General features: G+C 54.3%; 1 protein-coding gene across 1 annotated transcript; it reads left to right on the forward strand.

Annotated features, from left to right (window-relative positions):
* Positions 1-1,239: 1,239 nt before the first annotated feature.
* On the forward strand, positions 1,240-18,484 carry LOC310923712 (uncharacterized protein; the record flags this gene model as incomplete). Its single annotated transcript, XM_083885639.1, has 12 exons — positions 1,240-1,321; positions 1,652-1,715; positions 2,547-2,595; positions 3,636-3,745; positions 4,505-4,622; positions 5,013-5,112; positions 5,512-5,708; positions 6,613-6,695; positions 8,977-9,081; positions 9,472-9,745; positions 17,220-17,595; positions 18,468-18,484. 12 exons carry the CDS (start codon positions 1,240-1,242, stop codon positions 18,482-18,484), a joined length of 1,575 nt encoding a protein of 524 aa, XP_083741765.1.
* Positions 18,485-24,600: the final 6,116 nt, after the last annotated feature.

Here is a 24,600-nt window from a genome sequence, read left to right on the forward strand (position 1 = left end):
TGGCTTGGGTTTGCTGTGTGCTTTCTGTTCTTCCTCTGGAACTGAGTTGACTTTGTAACCAAATTGCCCCAAAGACACCATTGGTTTGGGAGAGCTCCTGCCAGCAGCTGCAGCTGAAAAAGGGGATGTCTGTGGGCAGTGGGGTGTGCACAGCATTTGCAGTGAGGCCCGGGGGAGCTCTGTCCTCTCAAGGGGAGAGTCTGTGGCAGTGGAGCCTGGAACTCCCTCCGTTTGCTGGTCCAGCCAAGAACTGACACAGCCCAGTATTTTGTGCTGTTCTCTTGCTTGCTGTGTGAAGGGACTGTGGCTCCTGGAGGGATGCTGTGAAAGCAAAAGGCTCTCTTGGGGTTGCCTTGCTCTGTGGCATTTCCCACCACAGGCACTTTTTTTCCTAACAGCATCTGGTTCACGTTCCCTCTCCCATTGCAGGGCACCTCACACGAGGATCTCGAGCAGCTCCTCCTTTGGTGAGTTTGAAAGGAACCTTTGATATTTGGAATTGTGCAGCAAGGTGTGAGCTCAGCGTGTGGCAGCCGAGTGCAAGCCTGGGGGGCTGAAGGAAAGTTCCTGTCGGTGTCTCTGCAGCAGCAGCAGCAGCAGCAAAGGGATCCCCGGCAGTTTCTCCTTTTCTGTTGAAGAGCTTTTGAAGAGCTGCAGGTCTGGTTTTGCAGGCAGAAGATGCTTGCTGGCTTTAGCCATGGTGGAATATCAAATTCCCAACAATAAGTGGCAATGTCAACTTTAGCCCATTGTTTGTTTGAACAGCTCAGAACCGTTTCTGCTTAGTGCAGCTGGATGTGTAGCTGAGGATAAATAAGGTGATAACTGAGACAGAACTTCCCATCCCTCACGCTGCCCTCTGTCCACAGGGCACAAAAGCAGCATCAGCCCCTCCTCTGGTTCCCTCTGCTTCCAAAGAGGAGGCCAAAGAGGAGGAAGACAGCAGTGAGCTTCCCACTGTTCTGGGGGATGGTGGTGAACTTCCCTCTGTGCCGGGAGACGACCGTGAACTCCCTGCTGTTCTTGGAGATGAGGGCGAACATCCCACAGGTTGGGAATACAACATCGAGGCTCCCGCGGCGTGGGACAGGGACAGTGGACATCTCCCGGTGTGGGACAGGGACAGTGGACATCTCCCAGCATGGGACAGGGACAGTGGACATCTCCCGGTGTGGGAAGAGGATGGTGGACATCTCCCAGCATGGGAAGAGGACAGCGAACATCCCGTGAGTTGGAAAGATGACGGCGAACCTGCAGCATTTTGGGAAAAGGATGGAGAACCTGCAGCGTTTTGCGAAGAGGATGGAGAACCTCCCTATGCGTGGGAAGAGGACACTGAACCTCCCTCTGCTGAGGGATCCTGGGCTGAACGTTCTGACAGCAGCACAGCCCTGCAGGCAGAGGAGAGAGGGGAGTGGTGCCTGAGGCAGCTGAGTACGTCTGCTCTGTTCCTGTGTGCCCGAGCAGGGGCTGTGTGTGTGTCTCAGCATCAGCTGCACCCAGTGTTGCTCTGCAGCTGAATGTCACAGAGTCATTGATTGTCCTTCCCCGGCTGAGAACAAGGGCCCCAGGGAGTGGGGCCCCATTCTGGCTCTGCTGCAAGGCAGGGTCTCCATCTGGGAGGGAGCGTCTTCCATGTGGTTTCTTTCAGGGAACACCGTGAGCGTGGGGGAGCCTGCAGAGAAATACCTGGAACTGGAGCAGATTGGCCAAGGGTAAGTGCAAGGCAGTTACTTCTACACCAGCAGGGCCCAGGTATTCTGCTGGTGCAGGATCAAGTGAGGAGTCAGGAGAGCTCCAAACGCCTTCAGACACTGGGGTATGATCCTGCTGTCTCTCAGTCCTGACCAGAATTGATAACTGTGGTCAGATGGCACCGCCAAAGGCCCCTGAGGCTGGCAGTGTCCTGCCTGCAGCAAGGAGCAGGACCTGGAAGATCTTCTGTCCCTGGACTGGGATTGCCTAAGAGAGCAACTCACCAGCTGGTGACTGTCAGAAAACAGCTCTCAAGATGATTTCTTTCAAATATTTTACTTCCAAAAATATCCACCGGTCAGGATTATCAATATAACAGTTTACAAACAGAAACTAGAGATGAACTAAGAAGGGCTCTTTTCAGCACAAGTAGCAGAGCCCATACATTCAGTAACAGACACAGAGCTGCTGCCCTTGAGGGGAAAATGCATGATGCCCTGATGGCAGGGCTCTTGTGGATGCTGCAGGTCTTAGGCAGGAAATGCAAAAAGATGAAATAGATTCTTTTCTAGTTCCTTAGACACCCAGCACCCCACCCTAGGGTTTGAACTAAAGGAATTTGTCGTGGACATTTGGGATTTGCTCCAGCACTTTTCCTTCATGTTTGGCCTCAGCTTTCCCTTGCACACCTTGCATGGCAGAGGACTGGTGGCTGCTGCGCCGTTGTTTGAAGGGCTGATGCACCCAGGTGTTTTCTGAATGCTACAGGCAGAAGAGATCTCCTGTCTGGGCTGACTTTCACTCCCAGGGCTAAAGCACTGCTTCTTTCTTCTCTGCTCTTTTGTCTCCAGGGCTTTCGGGGCCGTTTACAAAGGACTCGACAGGGCCACTGCAGGAGAGGTCAGTGTCAACACGCCCGGCACGTCCGGCAGCTCTCGAGGGCTTTCCCCTCTGCTGGGAGCTGTGGCTGGAGCTTTGGGGGCCCAGCAGAGCTTTCCTGCACAGGCTGCTCCTCTGAAGGCAGAGCAGGGTCAGCCTGCAGAGCACAGCTGGGACAGACTTGGAGCTTCTGGAGTGCCCAAAGGAATGCAAGGAGGGCAGCGGTGTCTGTCAGAGCAGGACACGCTGCCTTGGTCTGCACATCTAAAACCGTGAACGCATCAGCTGGTGGAGACTGAGGCCCAATTTATCTCCATCCCAGCCTTGGACAGGAGCACTGTTTAGCAGTTTTTCTATGCTGAGTTTTATCTTCAAAGGATACCTCAAGTCCTAATTAAGGAGAGATCCTGCTTGGGATTTTAGTTTGGGGTTTTAGTCCTACTGCAGCTGTTCACAGAGAGAGAGGGAGAGCAATGAGAAGATGGATGTCCAGAGCAAAGCTCTCTCCTAAACCCTGCAGTTGTGTTTGGGGCTGGTGTCAGTGACAGCCTGTGACAAGGATCATCTGAGCAGTGGATGTGTGTGTTTGCTTTGTTGTGCAATCCCAAACAGAGCAGCTGCATTTGAAATCATGACCAAACCCCATAGAATTGCTAAAGGGTTCCCAGCTATTTTGCTTGGTTTTCACAGAACCAGAATTACCTCCTGCTTGCAAAATGTGTTTGAATAATAATGAGCATCACCATCATCATTATAAGAGTGGTGGTAAACTAAGGCCATTTGAGAAGAGTGTAGGTGCAGAGAATGTTGTTAGAGCTTTGAGGCTGAGGGACCATTTCTGCAGAGCTCCCGAGGCCAAATGTCTCTGGCCATGTGTCCTGTCAGCAGCCCCCAGCGAGCAGAGCCATGGGCTGTGGGAATGGCACTTGCTGAGCTCTGGTGTCCCATCCCAGGGCAGTTTGGCACAGCCCGGCTCCGTCGCTCCAAAAAGACTCGCCCCGTGTTTGCTGTGGCCTCCTGCCACAGACTCCTCCAGTTAAAGCTCTGCAATGTCCCTTCAGGTGGCCATAAAGAAAATGAGTCTCAGAGGGCAGAACTGGGAACGAGCTGTGAATGAGACCCTGGTCCTGAGGGACAAGAAGAACCCCAACATTGTCAGCTCTTTGGACAGGTGAGTGTTCAGGTCTCATCCCGTGCACAGGCCCTGCGTTGATCTTTCCTGGCATCCCTAGTCTGAAGCCTGTCTTGAAAAAGCCTGACCCGGCCATATCTTCCCAAAACAACAGCCTGGCAGTTCACTCCCTCCATGTGCTTTTATTGCTTTGGTGTTTCCTTCAAGTTGACCCTATTTTCTGTGTCTTACAACAAGTGCTGACAATCCATGGCAGAAATTATTTCCCTTGGCTTCTTCTTCCCAAATCTTTTCCATTCCTGCAGATGTCAGGAAGACCAGGTTCTTGTTTCCAGAAACGCCTCATTTGCCCATTTTTCAATGGCCCTGCCTGTTTCTGAAGAGACTTTCTGCAAGGTTTTCCAAACAGTTGACCACTTTTATCCCAAGTGCTGCAGGGCCTCCCTCCCTGGATAACTCTGGAAGTTGTGTGGCCTTGCTCTGGAGTGAATGGTGGAACTGATGAGTTCAGATGCTGAACCAGCTGGGGCCAAGTGTTGTGGTTTCACATGGATCTGGGCTGTTGCTAAACTGCATTTTTCACTTGCTTGCCCTCTAAGGCCTCTCCTTTTGCACAGGTGTCTCCTTCTCCTTTAGACTGTGCAGATTCCAAGGCCTGTGCACCCTGGCAGGAATGTCTCTCCATCTGATTCTGTCCTCATTGACAAGTGCCCTGGAAACAAAACCCCACTGGAGGCTTTTCCATGGGGGAATTGAGCACTGCACATTCATCTCCGGGCCATTGTGTTCCTCTTCCAGCTTCCTTGTTGATGGAGATCTCTGGCTGGTGATGGAATACATGGATGGAGGAACTTTGCAGGACGTTGTCAGACACACACGCATGGCTGAAGGAGAGATGGCAGCTGTCAGTCGGGAGGTGAGGGATCCTGCTTGTGCCTCCCATGGCTTGGACACAATGGTCCTTCCAAACAGGCCAGGGGAACAGGGGTGGCTCCACGTGAGCTCAGGGCTTTGTTTCTGTGTTGTTTTTATGAGCTGGAGAAGAAAGAGCCACTGAAAAGAATGGCCTGCCAGCATCCCTGCACTTCTGTTCTTGTCCTCTTTCCTGCTGTGGGGGTACTCTGTCTTGTTTGGATTGGATTTGCTGTTCTCAGCTTTGCCTTGAATCATTTGCCTGGAGCTGGTCTGCACTGCACTCCTGGCCTGTCCCAGCAAAGTTTCTGCTGGCAGAATTCTAAACTCTCCTTTCTTGTGTGCTATATTCCAGCCCTTGATTTTTACCCTGGTGTTTTGTGTTCCCTCTCAGTGTCTGCAGGGCCTGGATTTCCTCCATTCACACCAGGTGATCCACAGAGATCTGAAGAGCTCCAACATCCTGCTGGGAATGGACGGCTCTGTCAAGCTGGGTGGGTGTTCCTGGCCAGGCACGGCGCTCCCGGGGTGCGGGTGTGGGGCTTCCCAGGGACGGCCAGAGCCCCACAGGTGCTGCTGGTGGCCCTGCCCGGCCCCTGCTGCCCCTGCAGAGAGCTCAGGAGAGGAGCAGCAGTGTCAGGAGTGCCTTTGCTCTGGCTCTGGCCCTTCCAGAGGGGCGGGAGTTGGAATCTCAAGCTTCAGGGGAATCAGTAAAAGCCACTGCATGAAAGCTGAGGGTTTCTTTAAGGGTCCAGTTCCATCTTTCCTTGGCTACAGCCCTGAGGACTTTTCCAGCTGGATTCAGTAGTGCATTGTCAGACTGAGAGTGGGGAATGTTTGTGAGTGGTTTCCTCATTCCAGCTGCCTTTGACGGGGTTTGTTTCTGTCCTCAGCTGATTTTGGCCTCTGCGCTCAGCTCAGCCCTGAGCAGGACCAGCCCAGCTCCATGGTGGGCACTGCTCACTGGATGGCCCCAGAAGTTGTGACCAGTTCTCCTTACGGCCCCAAGGTGGACGTCTGGTCATTTGGCATTGTGACCATCGAGATGGTGGAAGGAGAACCTCCTTACTTCAAGGAGACGGGGGCCATGGTAAGAGGCAAATTCTCCAGTGTTTGCAGAGGCCTGTGAGCACAGCGTGACCCTGCCCTGGGAGGAGCAGCTGGAGGTTTCTGCACATCGGGAGGGGAATTCCCAGAGGACTCAAACCTGAACACAGACGAATATTCTGCAGTCTCCAACAACAATTTTCTTTGGGCTTTAAGTTGTTGCAGCTCTCCTGTCTGTGAGGATGACCTGAAAACATGAAGCCAGTGGATCAGCTCTAATGTTATCTTGCAAAAAAAACCCCCAAACACGCCCCAAAACCCAAACCCAAGAAATTTACAAAGGAGTTTCAAAACCAGGTTTTGCGAGGGGAAGTCCTTTCTGGCTCTTCTCATTGGGAAAGTTGTCTAACACATGAAGATGATTCTTTAACATCCCCATAGTCTAACATGTTTCTTTCCTATCCCAAGCTCCTTTCTCCATGTCACCAAGCCTGAGCTTTCAGCAACACAAACCTGTTTTTTGTCGGGCAGTTTCTGGGATGGGGCAGCAGGAATGAATTTACTTGAGTGTCAGTGGCCCTGCAGAGATGCATTTGATGTGAGAACCCTTTGAAATGACACAGTCAGACCACAGTGACTCCTGAAAATGGCCTGTAAAGCTGGTATCCGGATTTGGAGAAGCAAAATGTGCTATTTCTGATGGAGGTTCCTCCTAACAAAGTCAGGCAATGAGATTGGCTCTCAAGGCAAGATCATTTGGATGCTGCAATGGCTGTGGCCGCACCAGGGTTTGGGATTTTTGGTTGGCCTAGAAAAATGAGCTGTGGAGCAGCATCTGTGGCAGGGAGGAAAGTGCCCCTGGAGCCGGGGCTGAGAAGCCGGGGTGGATGTGAGCAGCTGTGGGTGTGAAGGGAGCTGGCGGAGCGCTGTGTTTGCCTTTCCTGCAGGCTCGCGCTCTGATCCGGCAGAACGGGACCCCGCGGCTGCAGGAGCCCCGGCGCCTGTCGGCTCTGCTGCGGGACTTCCTCGAGTGCAGCCTGGAGCTGGACGAGGAGCGGCGCTGGTCTGCCCAGGAGCTGCTGCAGGTCAGTGCCCGGCGGCTGCAGGGGAAACGGCAGAGCCAGGGAGGGCTTTTCTTGTGGGGCCCTCTCCCATCATCTCCGCTCTCGCTGCTTTTCACACGCAAAGCGAGCAGAAGCCTGGCCTGGCTTGGGTTGGCAGGGTCCTTTCCAGGTCATCTGGGCCTGCTGCCCTCAATGGGCACAGACATCTTCAAGCACATCAGGTGGCTCAGAGCCCTGCCTGACCTGAGCTTGGATGTTTCCAGGGAGGAGGCACCTCCCACATCTCTGGGCACCTTCTGTCAGTGTTTCCCCACTCTCCTGGTGAAAAAGTTCTTCCTCCGATCTAATCTGAGCCTGCTTCCCTCCCTTCAGTTAAAATCCATTCCCCTTTGTCCTGTGGCAACAGGGCCTGTGAGGAGCTTGACTTTGGAAAGTAACGGTTCATTTCTTTCTTTTTGATCCTTTGGGCAGCACCCATTTTTATCATCAGCTGAGCCTCTCTCCAGCCTGACTGCTCTGATCGCTGCAGCAAAGACACTGAGGGAGCAGCAAAGGACATGAAGCAGCCTTTGTTACAGTAGTTAGGACAAGTAGATAGTTCTGGTAGTTAGCACTGCTAGTTAGTTATGGTAGTTAGGATACCCTGTTTGTTATGGTGTCTGTTGGGGAAGATGAATCAGGGAAACCTTATAAATATGTTGGCTTAGGAAATGATTCTGAAAATATGAATCCTATAATTGAAATAGAAATAAAAGCTTGCTTTGAGTTGTAGGATACCAAGCCTTAGTTACTATATCACTTGAAAACAATAGCCTAACCAGCTGAAGGGGAATCCCTTTTGATTGAACAATACCCTACTGCTGGCTGAGGGATCCAAAGGTCAAGGTAGCAAAAGAGAAAAGTCTGAAGAGTAGTTTTAGAGTTGAAAATGTAACACAGTATGGTAAAGTAGTAGTTCCTACAGGCTGTATGTAGATTCTATAGGATTTTGTGTCTTGTACTGGTTGGTTAGTGTAAATTAGAATATTCAACACAAAAGGAGACATAATGTATTGGAACAAAGACCTTGCTCTCTCTGGCTCTCTTGCCCTCTCCTCTCTTGCTCCCTTTTCTCTTTGCACCCCCTCTCAGCTCCTGCCCCTTGTGCTCTGACCCCTGCCACCTCTCTTACCTCTTACCCTCTTGTTCTCTCTCTCCCTCTCTCTTTGGGACTTCCCTTCAGCTGAGGCTGGTGGCTGAAGGCAGTCCCTTTTTACCCACCACCCTTGCAATAAACCCACGTGTTCTAGAATGTCTCAGCTCTGCAGAGTTCCCTCTCCCCGCCGTCCACAGATGATCCTACAGGAGGCTTTGTGAATAAAAACTCCCTTAAACCTCAACTCCTTTGACATGTCCCATCCTTCTCCCCCTGCGACTCAGTTGCCTGGAGCAATGCCAGGGCAGAGGGGGCCCAGCCTTGCCCAGAGCTGAGCCCCAGCAGAGCCCTGGCAGAGCCCAGAGCAGCCTCGGCATCTGCAGAGTCAGCCTGGAAGGAGCTGCTTGGAGCCTTCTCGGCTGCAGCCGACTCTGGGTCACCAACTGTGTGTGGTGGAAAATGCCACGGGTTCTGCGGGAGGGCAGAAGGGGCCTGGGGAAGGCCAGAAGGGCCACGGGGAAGGCTCCATGCAAGGGAAAAACCTGCCCAGTTGTGGGAATACAGCCAGAGAGCCGAGCTGGGAGCACTGCTCAGCTCATGACACAAATGGACATGTCAGCATTAGGTGGCCGCAAGCCTTGGCAACCAAAAGCAGAAGTTTGAGAGAGGAATGTGAGAGACAGCGATGTGCTTGGTACAAGATGTGCTTAGCAAGCAGGACTGAGATAAGACAGCACATACCTGTGTTAGTTAGTGCGAGGCATGACTAAAGCAATGTACTTGGCAATAGTACCTGTTATATAATGAAAAGGTATATAAACTCAGCCAGGCGTATCAATAAACGGCCTCATGCCTGCACCCCATGGAGTCCATGTCTCTCTGTCAATCGCCGTCAAATGGTGCCCCGTGTGACGGAGCCCTGCAGAACAAAGTGCTGCTGAAAGAAGCAGGAATGACAGCTGGCAAAAGGAACCCCTCCAGAGATGGGAGGTGAGCCAACACTCTGGGATTTTGGAGGTGGGCTGCTGCAAGGGACGATGGGTCAGGGAATGTCTGCCCAGGAAAAAAGTGTTTTTGAGCTCCGTGAGGCTTTTCACTGCCGACTGTGACAGCGAGGAGAGTGATCAAGATGGTCCAGAGGAGGATCCCTTTGATCCTGGACCTTTTGATCCTGACAAAGAACCTGATTTATACCCCCCGACCCTCATGACCACTGGGTGCGGTTAAAACCACAAGCACTAAAAGAGGAGACTTTGAAATTGCTGAAAGAATCATAGCTCCGGATCATGAGGGCAAACTGCCAACTCTGGGGAAAAACGACTTTGGGAATTTTCTCACAGAAATCTCCCCCCCTCCTTCACTCAGCCCAAGGGCCTTGGGGCTTTTCCCTTTTTTTTTTTGGCGAAATCAAAGCCATGCGCTGATGCTCCTCATTAGGGCCGGGAGAACTGAGGGCTTTCCTCGGAGCCGGTGGCAGCGAACACGCAGGGCTGGGAAAGGCGGGCCGGGAGGTGCCGAGAACTTTGTTTGTGATTCCAGCTCAATCCCGCCTCGGGCCCGGGCCCGTCCCAGGGCGGTTCCTCATCTGCGGCTTTCCCCTCCCACAGCCCGGGGGCGGGGCCTGAGAGCGCGGGGCGGGTGTGGGCCGTGTGCACAGCCCGGGCCTCGCTCGCCGCCATTGGCTGCTTCTGCCGTCACTGCGGGATCTCGCGCGCTGATTGGGCGGAGCGGGGCCAAGCCCGTTGCCGGGGCCGCCCCCCGGGCGCCCGTGGCTGGGCAGAGGCGCCATTGTGGGAGCGCGTGTGCGGGCCCGGGAGCGGCGGCAGCGGCCGGAGCCCGGTGAGGCGGCACTGGCGGAGCTCGGAGGCGGCCCCAGCGCAGGTGGGAGCCGCGCTCGGTTCTGCCGGGGCTCGGGGCTGGCTGCGGGCGGAGGGGGCGGCAGGGGGCTCCGGCGGGTTCCTTGTGCCGTGTCGGCGCCGTGTTGCCCGTGGCCTGAGGGCGCTGCGGGAGCGGCTGCCCGCGCTCTCCTTCCCGCCGCTGCCTCGGCAGGAGCCGCTGCCGGAGCAGCGCCGGCTCGTCCCGGTTCCTGTGGGGAGGACGGAGGTGGCCGCCCTGTCCCCGGGGGGGGCTGTGCGGGAAAATTCCCAGAGGTGGCCAGAGGTTTGTGTCCCCACAGGAGCCCGAGGAGTCCTGTAAAAGTGACTTTATTCCTGAACAAAGGGAGAGGCCGTGCGGCCTTTGCCGGGGGGGTCTCTCCAATTGTTGTAGGACGCGGCCTCCTTTTTCTCCTGATTTTCCCTCCTGCATCTCCCTGTCCCTTTGCCCCGTGGCGAAGGTCCTTGGAAAGTTCCGACTTCCCGATCCGCCTCCTGCATGTCCTCGTTAATATGCGCCCCCCTTTTGTAGAACATCCGATATTCCCGGCTCTGCTCAGTCTTTGTTCTTCTTCTCCGTGTTCAGGAATTTCGCAGGGCCTTGGCTGAGCACAGTCCGTGTCAATGAGGAACATTTTCTGAAACTGATGGATTCTCCCGTTGCTCCCTTATCTCCCAGTCCCCGGCCCTGTCTCCAAACAGATTCACTCGTTGACTCTGTTTTTTCTTGCTGGGTCCTCTTTGGTTTTGGGATTATTGTCAGTGACCTCAATTCTGAGAAAAACGAATATTCAGTCTTAGAATATTTTTCAGAAGTTCAATAAGGGACAAACCAGTTCCATGTCCAGCGCTGGGTGTTCCTGGCGATCAGCCAAGGGACCCGTGGGTGCGTTAAGACAGTGTTATCTCTGTACTGTTACTTTACTAAGGCACATACATGTTCATGAGTTTCATGCATTATTCAAATATTCTTGGTAGCTTTCATTGTTATAGAAACTTTGCTTTATTTTGGGTTTCTGTTCTGGCTTATCTAAATAACATCCTGTGGATCAGGTCAATATATTTTATTTCTTCTTGTGGCTTCATCCTGTTGTTTCACACTTCCCAGATACTGAACAGGTATCAAATTCTTCTCTAATTCTTCTCCCGTGCTCTGGTTGGTGTCACCCTTATCACTTGGAGAGGTCAGTCAGCAGATGTGGGAAACAACCTAATTGCTTTACACAGTTCTCTCGGTTACAAGAAGTATTTTAACATTTTATATTTTGCTAAGGCCTGTGGTACAATACATTCATCACATAATTATTTCTATAAGCTGTAAGGTGAATACATCAACATAACACTCATCACACTACTATTTCCATGGGCTTTACTGTGCATACTAAAATGAGAAATAAGTTTTATTAACAGGCAGCTCAAAGGGATTATAAATTCCACTGTACTTGAAATCAATAACCACATACAAAGACTAATGCACAAATGTGAAAGCCAATATTATCGGGTCGTTTTTAACAGTCCTGTCCTTTCGTAGTCGTGTGTGGCTCAGGAGGCCTGGCTGCCACCTGCATCCCCTTGCTCAGCTGTGAATGAGCTGCCCTCAGCAAGGTGTGGTGCAGGGCCCAAAGATGAGAGTTGCTGTAGCACAACAGAGGAGAAAGAGCATTCCTTTAACCCAGGGCTGCATCAATTGATCTCTTTTCTCTAATTAAATCATGCCAGACTTGGATTCCCAAGTGATTTCTCTGAGCCTGTGGTAGCACAAACAGCCCAGTGGTCTGATGCTCCCTGTGTGACACAGACAGTGCCAGCACATGTTGGAGTGGGGAGAGGGATGATTCCCCCCACTTGTTGTAGTGAAGTTTTCACACCATTCTCCACTGGCTGTTTCCCTTTGCAGCTGAAGCAATTTGTGTTGCAGAGTCAGATCTCCTCCCTGTGGGCTCTGCCTTTGGCTGTGCCAATTCCATCTGTGCAAGCAGGCAGAGCTTGGGCTGAGGGGCAGAGGGAATCAGCCCAATTCCTCCCGCAGGCAAGAAGAGCCTGGTGCACTGTCCCCACTTTTCCCCAGCAGTGTTAATTTGCATTTCTAAAGCTCCTCTCCTGGCTGCCTGGAATGGAGCTTCTCTTCCAGAGCAGCCGCTGAATGACTCACATGTGCCCCCTCACAATCTGCTTTTGTTTTAGCTGTTAATTTAACTGTTTAATTCTTTTGACTGTTTATGCCTTAAAGGGTCACCTTTAAAGCCCTTCTAGTTTTGCAAAATGGAGCCTAAAGATGAACATCGAAAAACCCAAACCGAAAGTTTGCCATCACTAAGAGCCTCACACAAACATAGACAAAAACATTTCAAAGTAATCAAGTTTTATTTACTTTTCTCCTAGGAGTAGAATTTATTCTCACACCCCTGGTCCCAAAGTAACTGACAATATAAAAGCAGGATTGTTATGAGAAATCATTGTGGTGGTGTAATCTTGTCACAGAAACGGTGAGAAAAAACAGAATTTGTCCAACAATATTTTTATTGTTAGAGAGTCAAGGCATTACTTGATTTTGGCCAGGATGTGCAACAGAAATCATTTCATCCACATGTAGCCAGGGTGTGCAGAGAAAATCTTTCCATGACACATGAGTTTTACTGGATTTTTCCTAAACTTTGTACAGTCTGAACCCATAGAAATCCATTGGTTTGATGTTCATTGCTTCCAAGTCGCTGAGCTCTGAGTATTTGGTTTCCTATTGGAGCCGGATTTCTTTGCCTCTGATGTTAATTAGGTCCTCACTCCTGGATTTCCTCATCAGCCTTTTCCAGACCAGGTGTCTCCAGCTATTCCAGGGCAGTGTCTGGGGCAGATGTTGGTTGCTGTTTGCTGATGGTCGTTGATGTTTTGTTGATGGTCGTTGTCTTTGTGGGTGTCTTTTGGGCTCTTCCCAGTCTGCTGAGATGTTAAACTCATCTCTGTTGAGTGCTGTAACATCCTTTAAAAGATAATATTTAAAATTCCTTTCCCAGGGCAAAGGCAAACCAAGCCTGACTAGAGAAATAAGATTTTTTTTTTAAATTTGAACTTGGTATATTTTGGAGCAATGTGATCCCATCCAGCCCTGTGTGTGAGTGTGACTGAGAGGCAGAGTGGAATTGTCCCGTTGTGTTCCCCAGCCCCTGTGGCGAGTGCAGGCACAGAAAGGCCTGAAGCTGAAGCAGTGGCAGCAAGGCTGGGCCCCCAGTGTCTGGAGATGGCCCAGGAGGTGCCCAGGCAGACTGTTCCAGCAGAGGATCTGTGGGCAGGCACAGGGGCTTCCCCCGCTGTGGAGCCCTGGCTGCTGCTCCGGTGCCTTCAGGGCGGGTCAGTGGTGGCCTCCCATCCTCCTCCTGCAGCCGGGAAGTCCAAATCTCCTTTGGGCCTTCCGAGCCCTTGAGCCCAGGGTGAGGGGTCCCCCCGTGCTGAGCTGTGCTGGGGCTGTTTCTGTGCTCAGGGACACTTGGGATGGGCCACTTGGCCCCCAGTGGTGCTTCTTCCCACTCCTCAGGCAGGGCCCCATGTCCTGCTTGGATGGTGTGAACAGCAAAGTCCCAAGGCAGGGTCTGTGCCCGCCCAGCTTCCAGTGGGAGAGATTTCACAGGAGACAGGATTCTGGCCACAGGCTGCTTTAAATACACATCCCTTATCTCCAGCCTGCACTAGGTGGAGAATTGCCAGGGGAAGGAATTCCAAAGATCAATTCCAAGGGAGATAATTGAATATCTGCCCTGGATCTGGCTCTTATTCTTGCCAGAGCCAATGGCAAAAGCCCCACCTGTGGCATCTTGGTTTCTGTCAGCAGCTTCCAAAGGTGTTTCTTTATTTCCCCATTCATTCTTTCTACCTGACCTGAGCTCTGGGGGTGCCAGGGGTTGTGGAGGTCCCATTGTGTTCCTAAAGCTGCCAGAACCCCCTGAAGGATCTTTCCTGTAAAATGAGTTCCCCTATTGTAGTTTATTGCTTCCACAATCCTTTCTCTTGGAATTATTTGTTTCAGAAATACCTTTCTAAGTGATCCAGTGATTACTGCAGAAGTCAGAATTGCTTTTAGCCCCCCTGTTGGGTGACATGGTGTCAGCAGGAGATATTTCAGCCTTCCTGCTCAGGGCATTTCAGTCCCAGGCTCTCACAGGCACACACAGCTCTGCCGGTTGAGCTGACCATGTGGGGAGTAACCTGTGCTTTGTCTGATTCCCTTTCCTAAATAACAGCGTGTCTTGTAACTCTTTTCCCTTCTGCTGCCCTTGGAGCCCCATCCAGAAACACCTTTTCTCCCTGAGGCCGGGGAATGTCTCATCAATCTCTCCCAGCCTGGCTCTGGAGCTCTGTCACCTCAGTGCAGTCATGGGTTTCTCCCCAGCCCCTGTGCAGGCTGTTCCAACAGGAGGCTGGGTTAAACCCTTCCCCTGTCCTCACTTCTAAATCCTCCTGTGCCACTGAACAAGTTTCCTGCTGTAATAACCCAGCCCTGCTCTTTTGGTTCTCAAAGCCTGAACTTGATGCCAGACTTGGACAACAGGAGATCCTTGTGCTGTCAGTTTTCAGGCCTCAGGTCCCATTCAAGCTGTGGCTGCACAATTCTGCAGACAGTGGGGCCACTCTGGCCACTGGGTTAAACATTTTAGCACAAGAATTCCTTTGGCCTGGCCCTGTTTAACACTCACATACAATTCCAGTTCATTTTCTGAGTCTGGAGGAGCCATGGCTGGGGCATCAATCATTTTGGGGTTTTTTTTCATTTCTCAAGTTTTGTTCCATTTCCCATGTCCAAACCATAACATTGAGGCTGTGTGGGGTTAAAAAGTCATCCAATGTTCTGGCTAGAACAGAGAATCCTCAATCCAGGTCCTGCAATTCCCTATTAATCCTCAGAATCGTCACAGCTGCTTTTTAGACTTGGGTAACATTTCTGAGATTACCAAGCCCTTCCTTCCCTCCCTTGCAATAGGGTTTTGCTTTTAGACACCACTCGTGCTGTGTAGTGACATCCGTGGACGGCAGGGACAAGGAACTCTGCAGAGCTGAGATATTCTAGAAACACGTGGCTTTATTACAAGGGTGGTGGGTAAAGAGGGCTTTGCCTTCAGCCACCAGCCTGGGCTGGAGGGAAGCCCCGAGAGAGAGAGGGGAGAGAGAGGGTAGAAGAGAGCTCAGGGGTAGAAGTGAGGTAAGAGTGGGGGAAGGGATAAGAGAGAGGGGGCAAGAGCGTGGGGGGAAAGAGCAAGAGAGCAAGAGCAAGAGAGAGGGCACCTTGTTACAATCCATTATCTCTCTTTTTGTGTTGAATATTCTAATTCACAGTGACCAACCGGTGCAAGATCCAAAACCTACAAACTTTGCATGCAGCCTATGAGAACTACTATATTACCATGTCATGTTATATTCTAAACTCTAAAGACTGCTTTTCTTATCTGCTTTTTCCCTGATCCCTTGCAAAGTGGAAAGGCTGCATTCCTGAGTCCTTTTGTTTCTGCCCTTCAACCCATCTCCAGCTGATCACCGTTTTCCTGCCTCCCATGCCTACATGTCAAAGCTGGCTTTCATTTCTATTGCACTCACAGGTTTTTCATCTGCAGTATTTCTTGCCAGACAATCATATCCATAAGTCCTTCCTGTCCCATCTTTCCCAACAGTGCTGGTTACTTCAGAGTGATTTCGAGAGGCTGGGAATCTAATTTTCCTCTTTCCCTGGGGCTGCCCACACTTGTGGGTTCACTTCAGCACAGGCCTTGCCAGACATTTGACACAGAGGTACAAGAGAACTGGCCTCTGTATCACCTTTTACAATATTAATTTGCATTCCCAATTTAGCCATCAAAGGCCTTCCCAGTAAATTATAATGACAATGAGGAGCAAATAAAACTTCCTGCATTTCAAACCCATCCCTGGCATCTGCTAATAGTGGTTGAATAAAACACAGCCCCTCATCTTTCCCACTTGTCCCCTGGATAATCAAAGACATTTTTGGCATTTTCCCCCCTTAGGTCTGAGATTGAGAGTGGGTGGAGAGGCCCCTGTGTGTATGAGGAAAGGCCTGGTGTGGATGCAGCCCCAGGCTGAATGTTGTCAAGGGCTCCAGTGTGGTGGGTCCCTGGTGTAATGGGAGCTGTGGCAGCCCTAGGAATCCATGTCCGTGCAGGGCTGGACTTGCTCCTGCTGAGGGTGCTGCTGTGTGTGCTTGCAGTGTCCCTGTGGGCTGCAGATGGATCCCTGCTTCCTTGGCAGGGGCTGTTTGGGTGGGCTCTCCCCTGCCGAGGAGGGCAATGCCTGTGCCAGGTGCATGTGGCCGAGCCCGTCCCCTCGGTGCTGGGGCCCCCTTGGGCCCTGGGCTTCATCCCTCAGGGGCTGTGGAAACTCTGCCATGGCCTTTGCCTTCAGCTTGGCCTTTTCCTGCTCCCTTCTTGCCTTCACCTGCTGTGCCTTTGTGCCCAAGTGCTGCAGGGGCTTCTTGTGCCCCTCGTGCAGCCCCCCTGAGTGCCTGTGGGTGCTCATCCTCTGACAGCTGCTGAGCTTTCTGCACAATCATTCCTTTCTGCAGGGCCCAAACAAGATCCTTCAAAGATGATCTGGATCCTTGCCGGGATAATGCACATTTCCCAGCTCTTCCTTCCTTCCTTCCTTCCTTCCTTGGCGCTGGTGCTTGTGCTGGCCGTGCCCTGCAGAGCCCGTATCCCAGAGCCGGTGCCTGTGGTGCCGCAGTGTCCAAAGGCGGCTCCCCCGGCGGGCAGGGCCGGCAGCTCCACGGGGCCGGGCAGCGGCCGGGGCGTCCCGCAGCCTCCTGGGGGCCGGGGGCCAGTGCCGGCCCTGCCCGGGGGGTGGTGGGGTCAGGCAGCGCCCGGCGCTGAGCCCCGGCTGCCCCACAGCCCCGGCCCGGCCCCGCAGCTCCCCACAGGCCCCCAGCCCGTGCTCCCGGTGCCGCCCCTCTGCGCCCGCTCCTGCCGCTCCCCAGCACAGAGAAACCCCCTGGGATCCTGACCTCCTTGTTTGCCTCTCCTGCCAACCGGGGTTACAAACCATCTGCATCAGCTCCCAGAGTTTGAGCATTACACCCTGCTTGAAAACGTCCCAGTCCTCAGTATTTTTCTCTTGCTGCTCTTTTCCATCATCCTCTTTCTCACCACAGAGATTCCTCCTGCTGCCTCTTGCCTTAACTGTAATCCTGCACCCTCCCCTTCCCCCTCACCCTTCCCAGCACACCAACACCATCCATCCCCTGCTGTCTAAATCCCTTCTGGACTTCCCTTCTTGCCCCTCTGGGTGTGCATGTCCTTAATTACCTGAGTCTTGATGTTTGGGGAGTTTTTTATCTGTGTCTCGATGTTTGGAGGACTTTTGGGCTGAATCCTGGTGTTTTGGAGGTTTTCACAGACACAAGGTGCGAACTGACTTCCTGAGATGAACTTGAGGAAGGAGGAACCCCCAGCCTAAAGTGCTTTCCATTTGTTTTTTCCCCAAACCAGGATTTTTCATTGCCAAGGAGTGCCCAGATGGAGAAGGAGGAGGAAAAGCCCCAGAGATCCCGCAGGAGGAGGGGCTGCAAACCCAGCCCAGGGAGCTGCGAGGAGGAAAGAGCCGCCCTGTGCCAGGAGGGTGGCCGGAGATCCAGGCGGAGCTCAGAGCTGGTGGAGAAGCCTCATGGAGGGGAGAAGCCCCACAAGTGCCTGGAATGTGAGAAGGGCTTCAGCTACAGCTCCCTCCTGATCCAGCACCAGAGGATCCACACTGGGGAACGGCCCTACGAGTGTGGGGAGTGTGGGAAGGGTTTCAGCTACAGCTCCGTCCTGATCCGGCACCAGAAGCTCCACACTGGTGAACGGACCTATGAGTGTGGGAAATGTGGGAAGAGCTTTGGATGGAGCTCTGATCTGAGAAAACACCAGCGCATCCACACCGGGGAGAGGCCCTACGAGTGTCCTGAGTGTGGGAAGAGGTTTCAGACCAGCTCCAATCTCCTCATCCATCAGCGGATTCACACGGAGGAGAGGCCCTTCCGCTGCCCCGACTGTGGGAAGGGCTTCAAGCGCAACTCCAACCTCATCAGGCACCGGCGCATCCACACCGGGGAGAGGCCCTACGAGTGTCCTGAGTGTGGGAAGAGCTTCTCCAGGAGCTCTCACTTGACCCAACACCAACAGAGGCACCATAAGGGAAGCCCCGCGAGTGCCCCGAGTGCGGGAAGAGCTTCGTGCGCTGCTCCAGCTCCATCCCCCATGGGAGGATCGGCGTTGGATGATCCCCAGTGACCCCGTTGGGCAGAGCCCTGGTGATCCGTGGTCCTGGTGATCCGTGTTGGGAAGACACCTGGCTGGGGGGATCCACTGGTTCCTGTCTCCCTGTGGGCACCTGGATGAATGCAGGGGCAGCAATATCCATGGGGATGTAAACTGACATCAAGAATTCATTGGGGAGAGTGGATTGGTTGTCTTTCAAGCCCAAAAAATTATTTTGAGTTCAGTCATATCTTCTAGTGGCATCAAGCAACACTGGATGGTCTTGAGGTCTTTTCCAACCTCAGTGATTCCATTCCAATTTTCTCTGGCCCAAGAGCTTCTTCTGCAGCCAGATGGTGATGGATTGGGCAAAGACCAAGATTTTGGAGACAGTGAGGTGGAAACAGCTTCTTTCCCTCCCACTCAACTATGTGGCTCCTCAGCCGGCATGTACAGGGAAATCCCTTTCTTTTGGCCTTGATTTGCTTTTCTTTTCAGCCTTTCAAAACACCTGAAACTGGGGTAAAAATAAAGACATTGAACTAAGATATGGTTGGGGATATGGGGGGACATAGACATGGGGACACATGGACGTGGATGGGGACGTGGCCATTCATGGGGATGTGGGAGGACAGGGGCATGGACGGAGATATGGGGACAATGACAGGGATGGGAATGGGGTGGGGAGACAGCCATGGGTGAGGACAGGGTGGGACATGGCCAGTGACATGTGGGGCCATGGCCATGGCCAGTGCCATGGGGGGAACTTGCAGGGGCTGTGGGGGATGCTGGGTTTGAGGGAGCTGAGGGTTCCTGGGAGGGTCTTGGGGCTTGCTGAGGGCTTTGGGGACCCCAGGCCCAGCGGCTCTGGCTGTGCTGGGAGACCCTGGGGGAGGTTCTGGGGCAGCTGCTCCAGCTGCTCCCCGAGACCAGGGCAAACTTCAAAGCTTTATTGGGAACACTGGGAGCAGCCGGGCGGGGACACAGGGACAGTGGGGCTGGGGGGACACACGAGGCCCCCAAAATCATCTCGGGGACGGAGCGGGGGGTCCCGGCTGGGCCCGAGGCCACGGGGAGGGGCTGCGGCCGCCGGCGGCTCAGGAGCTCTGTGGGCAGAGAAAAGGGGTTGACACCGGGCTGGGGGGCCCTGGGGGGGCACACACGCTCTGGGGGAGGGGGGACACGACCCCCGGGACCCCCCCTGACCTTCTTGCACAGGCAGAGGCCCAGCCCCAGCGCCAGGAACACCGAGCCCAACACGAAGCCCCCGATCCCCGTCAGCATCTTGCTGCGGGCGGCGTCCGGCGGCATCTCTGGGGGGTCCAGAGGGGTCAGGACCCCCACAAATCTCTCACCTGCACCCCGAGCCCCTCCAAACTCCCTCTCAGTCTCCCTCAGCATGCCCAGGAGCCTTTGAAACCTCCTTCCAATCCCTGCCTGCCCTCCCCACCGCCCACCAAAGCCCCTCCTGGCCCCTCTCACCAGCCCACAGCCCCAAACCGCTCGTCCCCCACCAAAGCCCCTCCAAAACCCCCCCAAACCCTCTCCCAGTCCCTTCCCAGCCCCTCCACCGCTCCCCCACACCCCTCCCAGTCTCTTCCCACCACAACCCACCTCAGCCCCAGCCCCGCTTGCCCATCCCCCAGCTCCTCCCAGCCCCTCCAGCCTCACTCCAATCCCTCCCACTTCCACCCGCCGCCCCCAAACTCCCTCCCGGCGCCCACCAGCACCCCCGGGACCCCACACCCCCCTCCCCAGCATCCTCCCGACTCCTGCTCAGCCCTTCCACAGCCCCCAGCCCCTCTCCCAGGTTCAACCAGGATCTCTCCAGTTCCCTCCCACTCGCTCCCAGCACACGCCAGTGCCTCTGCCAGCCCGGCCAGTGGCTCCCCCGTACCCCAGTGGCGCCTCAGGGGCTGCTCCAGGCTGACGTGCTCCACCTGGCACGTGTAGCTGAGCCCGCGCCGGGGCGGCCTTTCCAGCAGCACCAGCAGCTGGTGGCTCCAGTCCCCGTTGGGGACCACGTCGGTGGCCACCACCTGGCCCGACAGCTCCTGCTGGCCCTCGAACCACCTCACCTGGATGTGGGCGGGGTAGAAATCCATCACGGAGCACAGCAGGCCTCTGGCACTGCCGGCCTGGGAGCTGGAGGGCAGCAGCGAGATGGAAACGCTGGGGGGCACTGGGAGAGAGCGGGGACACACTGGGATCAGCTGGGGACCACTGGGAGAGAGAGGGGAGGGGCGGTGTGCGCTTGGGAGGGGCTGGGAATGGACTGAGAGGAACTGGGATGGACTGGGAAAGACTCGGATTGACTGGGAGTGACTGGGAGGGAGTCGAAATGGACTAGGATGGACTGGGAGTGACTGGGAATGGACTGGGAATGGACGAAGAGGGACTGGGATAAGGTAGGATGGATTGGGAATGGACTGGAGGAGTCTGGGCATGGACTTGGACGGACTGAGATGGACTGGGATAATCTCGGGGGTCCCGGTGAGGGACAGGAGGCCCCGGGGATGGGCCCAAGGAGGGCTGAGGGCTCTGGGGTGATTCCCAGGGAGGGTTTGAGGGGCTCCAGGGTCATTCCCAGGGCAGGGCCCGAGGGGACACGCTCTGCCCCACGCTCACCTCTGCGCTCCCCCAGGAACGGGCTGGACAACTCTCAGCTGTGCCGGCAGTGCCTGTCCACCGCAGCCCGTCTGTGCTCCCTCCATCCCGGGTCGCTGTTCCAGTACGTGGCAACTTCTCCCCACACGGGGTGTCCCCCACGAACAGCCCCACGTCGCTGCCCAAGGGCGGGAGCTGCTCCCGGTTGTAGATGTTCCTGTCCACGAACCTCAGCCGGTCGGTGCCGTTCATGAAGTGACGGCCGGACTTTCCCATCTCCTGGAACAGCGCTGTGTGTGCAGGACACAGGTCCGGGGGTGCCCCCCAGCACCCCACAGTAGCCAAGAGCTCCGGGGCAACCCCGACTCCGCAGCCCCAGTGCCCCACGGCCGCCGTGGGACCCTCCTTCCCGCGCTCCCAGTTCCTCCATTCCACCTTTCTCCGTATTTTCCTCCACCTTTCCCATAGCTCCCCAGTCCCCAGCCGCCCCCATCCCCAACATCTGTTTGGGGGTCGCACCTCCCCATTTCCCCTTCTCTCCCCACTGTTCCCACCGTCCCGCCACTTCCCCCCTCCCTTCCCGCTGACCCAAGAGCTCCGCGCCCCCAGCCAGGGGGTCCCAGTGCCACAGTCGGGCCGCAGCTGCCGCCACACGCCCCATGGGCAGCGCCAGGCGGGTTCTGACACCGCCCCCCTCCCCAAATTCCCCTGGCGGGGGGTGCTGGGGGCGGGGCGCGGGTGGAGTCCAGGGGAGGAGCTCTGGGCACTGTGGGTCTGCCTGGCAACTGGGGAGTCATCAGCGTTCTGTGCTCTGATTGGCTCTATTATTTCAGTGCCTTCTCTGATTGGCTGAGGAGAGGCCCGGCAGTTGAGAGAAGGATGGGGACAGATCCCGCCCTGAGCACAACAGACCCAGCCTGGGCACAGGGAGTGAATTTATTACCAACCAAACCACAGCAGCACACGGAGAAGGGAAAGAAATCTCTCCAACACCTTCCCCACACCAAACACGGATCACCAGGACCACGGATCACCAGGGCTCTGCCCAACGGGGTCACTGGGGATCATCCAACGCCGATCCTCCCATGGGGGATGGAGCTGGGGCAGCGCACGAAGCTCTTCCCGCACTCGGGGCACTCGCGGGGCTTCCCTTATGGTGCCTCTGTTGGTGTCTGGTCAAGTTAGAGCTCTGTGAGAAGCTCTTCCCACACTGAGGACACTCGTAGGGCCTGTCCCTGATGTGGATCCTGTGATTCTCGATGCCGTGGAAGTTCTTGCTGAAGCTCTTCCCACATTCCAGGCACCAGCAGCGATGTTCCTTAGTTTGGATCTCCTGGTGCTGGGTCAGGTGGGAGCTCAGGCTGGAGCTCATTCCGCTTTTCAAGCTCTTCTAGGCTGTCCCACTCAGAGAGATGATTTAAAACAGGCCACTCTGGAGTGATGATAATAATAATCACATGTATCTATCTATCTCTAAAAGCCTGTGCTGAACTCTGGACTCAGCAATGTGCACGTAGGACAGGAGCAGAGAGGCTGAACGGACACCAGGGGAGATGTGGAATGTACGGACAGAGCAAACCCTCTAAAGGCTTTAACCAAATTTCCAGCTTTTCCATCTTTCAAGGGCTTTGACTGCTGGATTTGAAAGAACTGAGATCTCACCATGAAAAGCAGAGCAGCCTGGAACCAGACACTGCTGTCGGAGTCAGTGTGGACTTGTCACATCTCAGTTTTGAAAATATATTGAGTTAAAAACTCCATTACCCACAACCTCTCCCAGCCCATCCCTCCTCACACATAACAAAATACAATGGAACTCTTTCTGAAGGCTAAAAAATAAAGTAAAATGAACACTGAAAATATTCCCTGCTAAAAAGCCACGTTGAGAAACTCCAGAATAATGAAGCGTGTCCAGCAAAACGTGCTGTCATGTCTCAGGTATTTGGCTCAGTGTCAGCTCAGAGCCGGGCTCTGTCTCGCAGGTACCCAAGTCCCCGGGGCAGCTCTGAGCAGCCTCTGGCGGCTTTCCAGCCTGGCTTTCCCCGGGCTGTGCCCCGGGCAGACACTCGATGTTTCCGTGGTGCCCCTGCCCTGCTCAGCTCCCCGTGCCCTGCAAAGGCGCCGAGGCTGTGCTGGGCGCCCCTGGGTGTCACTGAGCGAGGCAGTGCTGGGCGCCCCTGGGTGTCACTGAGGCTGTGCTGGGCGCCCCTGGGTGTCACTGAGCGAGGCAGTGCCGAGTCCTGGGGCCCGGGCCGAGCCCTGAGGGACACCTCTCGTCCCCGGCCTCCCACGGGACAAGGAGCCGCTGCCCACAAGGGCCCGGCACGGCCGGCCAGCCAATTCCTGCTGCCCCCAACAGCCCGGGCTGCAGCCCCACGGCTCTGCGGGGCGGGGCTGGGGCTGTCGGGTGGCACCGTGGCCAAAGCCTCCCAGGGCTCTGGGCACGGCACGGGCTACAAGGCCACAAGGCGGGGCTGCTCCGGGCCGCTTCCACTCTGTCCCTCTGTTGTTGGGGGCCGGGTGTGGCCCTTTGTGACACGGGCGTGGTCAGGGCCCTCGGTGATGCAGGACATGGTGGTGCTGTCGTGAATGAGAGTGTTTGAGATCGCTTAAACATCAGGGAAAAGGGCAAAAGTCCGTTTTAATATTTAGCCACAAAGCACAAGTTGGTTGGCAAGATTCACTCTACTGCCCACAGGACAGGTAAGGCACAACAAGGGAAAACAAGCACCAACAAAACCAAACAAAATCCAGGCAACCAAAGGAGAAATGAACTGAGAACTCTCCAGGGGGGTGTGGGTGGGTGTGTGCTGTCTTTGGGTGCAAGAGACAAGAGACAAAGCAGGCAGGGATTAAAGGGAACATGGCCCAAAAGCTGAACAACACTGAGCAGCATTTTATCTTCTACCTTAATTTATAAGATAACTTATACCATAGCCCTGGCAATTCCACAGAGGAACAACACTGAACTTATACCTAACTTAACTTATAACTTAACCTTAACAATTCAACAGAGGAATAACACTTAATAGCATTTAACCTAACTTATAGCTATAACTTCCAAGTTCTATTTAGCAACTTAACAAAAAAGCAACCCTTAGTAACACTTAATTTAGCTTAGAACTTCCATTTAACAACTTAGCAAGAGAACAACCCTTGGCAGCATTTAAGTAAGTTCATAACTATAACTGACCCTTGCTTACAGGCCTAACTTGGATATCCAAGGCACTTCCACATCCAAGAAAGCAATATTTGTCTCAGATTTGCTATAGCATATGTGGAGGGGCACACACAGAGACAGAAACAGTCAGTGCAAGCAAGGTACCTGTGAAAAATTCCCCTCAGAGGTCAGTGAAATCCTCACTTCAGACGCTTTTGCATCTCCTGCTGGGTGAAGGATCGGGCCTTGAGGAGTGAGGGCATCAGCCCAGGACACGTTGTGTCTCAGGGATCCTCCAGGCAGAGCAAACACGAGGATTTCCTGGCTCTGAGAGGCCCCCACAGGGGGACATTGTTGGTCACAGCCCATGGTGGCCCAGGAGAGCTCAAAGGGTCTCCTTTGGGACCACTATTGATAGGGTCACAGGAGAGTGGGCTTCAGTCATAACAATGTTTCATCCTGGCCACAGTTTGGGTCGGCACTTTCTCTAAATGTGTGAGAACAGGAATGTTGTGCCATTCAGACAAGAGGAATATTTTCCAAGGCTGGTCATAAGGAAAACAGGAGCCTGTTAGCAATTCCTGGGAGCAGACAGTATTTCTGATAAGCTTGGAAAGGCTGAGCCCAGGTGCTGTTTCCAAGGACAAGACCTAAGGAGCATTTCTCAGATCACACTGCAGCCTGGAAAGGAGGAGGAGAGGGGAATGCACCCCCACTCTGGGATCTCAGGGGTGCCCATGGCATGGGGTGATGCTGGCCTGATGCCAGGTACCCACCAAAGCCACTCTGTCCCTGCCCCCCCAGCTGCACAGGGGACAGAAAATGGAACTGGGGAGTCCTGGCTGGGGACAAGGACAGGGAGAG

The sequence above is a fragment of the Zosterops lateralis genome (genome assembly GCF_965231275.1).
Source record: "Zosterops lateralis genome assembly, contig: HAP1_HAP1_SCAFFOLD_222, whole genome shotgun sequence".
Lineage (NCBI taxonomy): Eukaryota > Metazoa > Chordata > Aves > Passeriformes > Zosteropidae > Zosterops > Zosterops lateralis.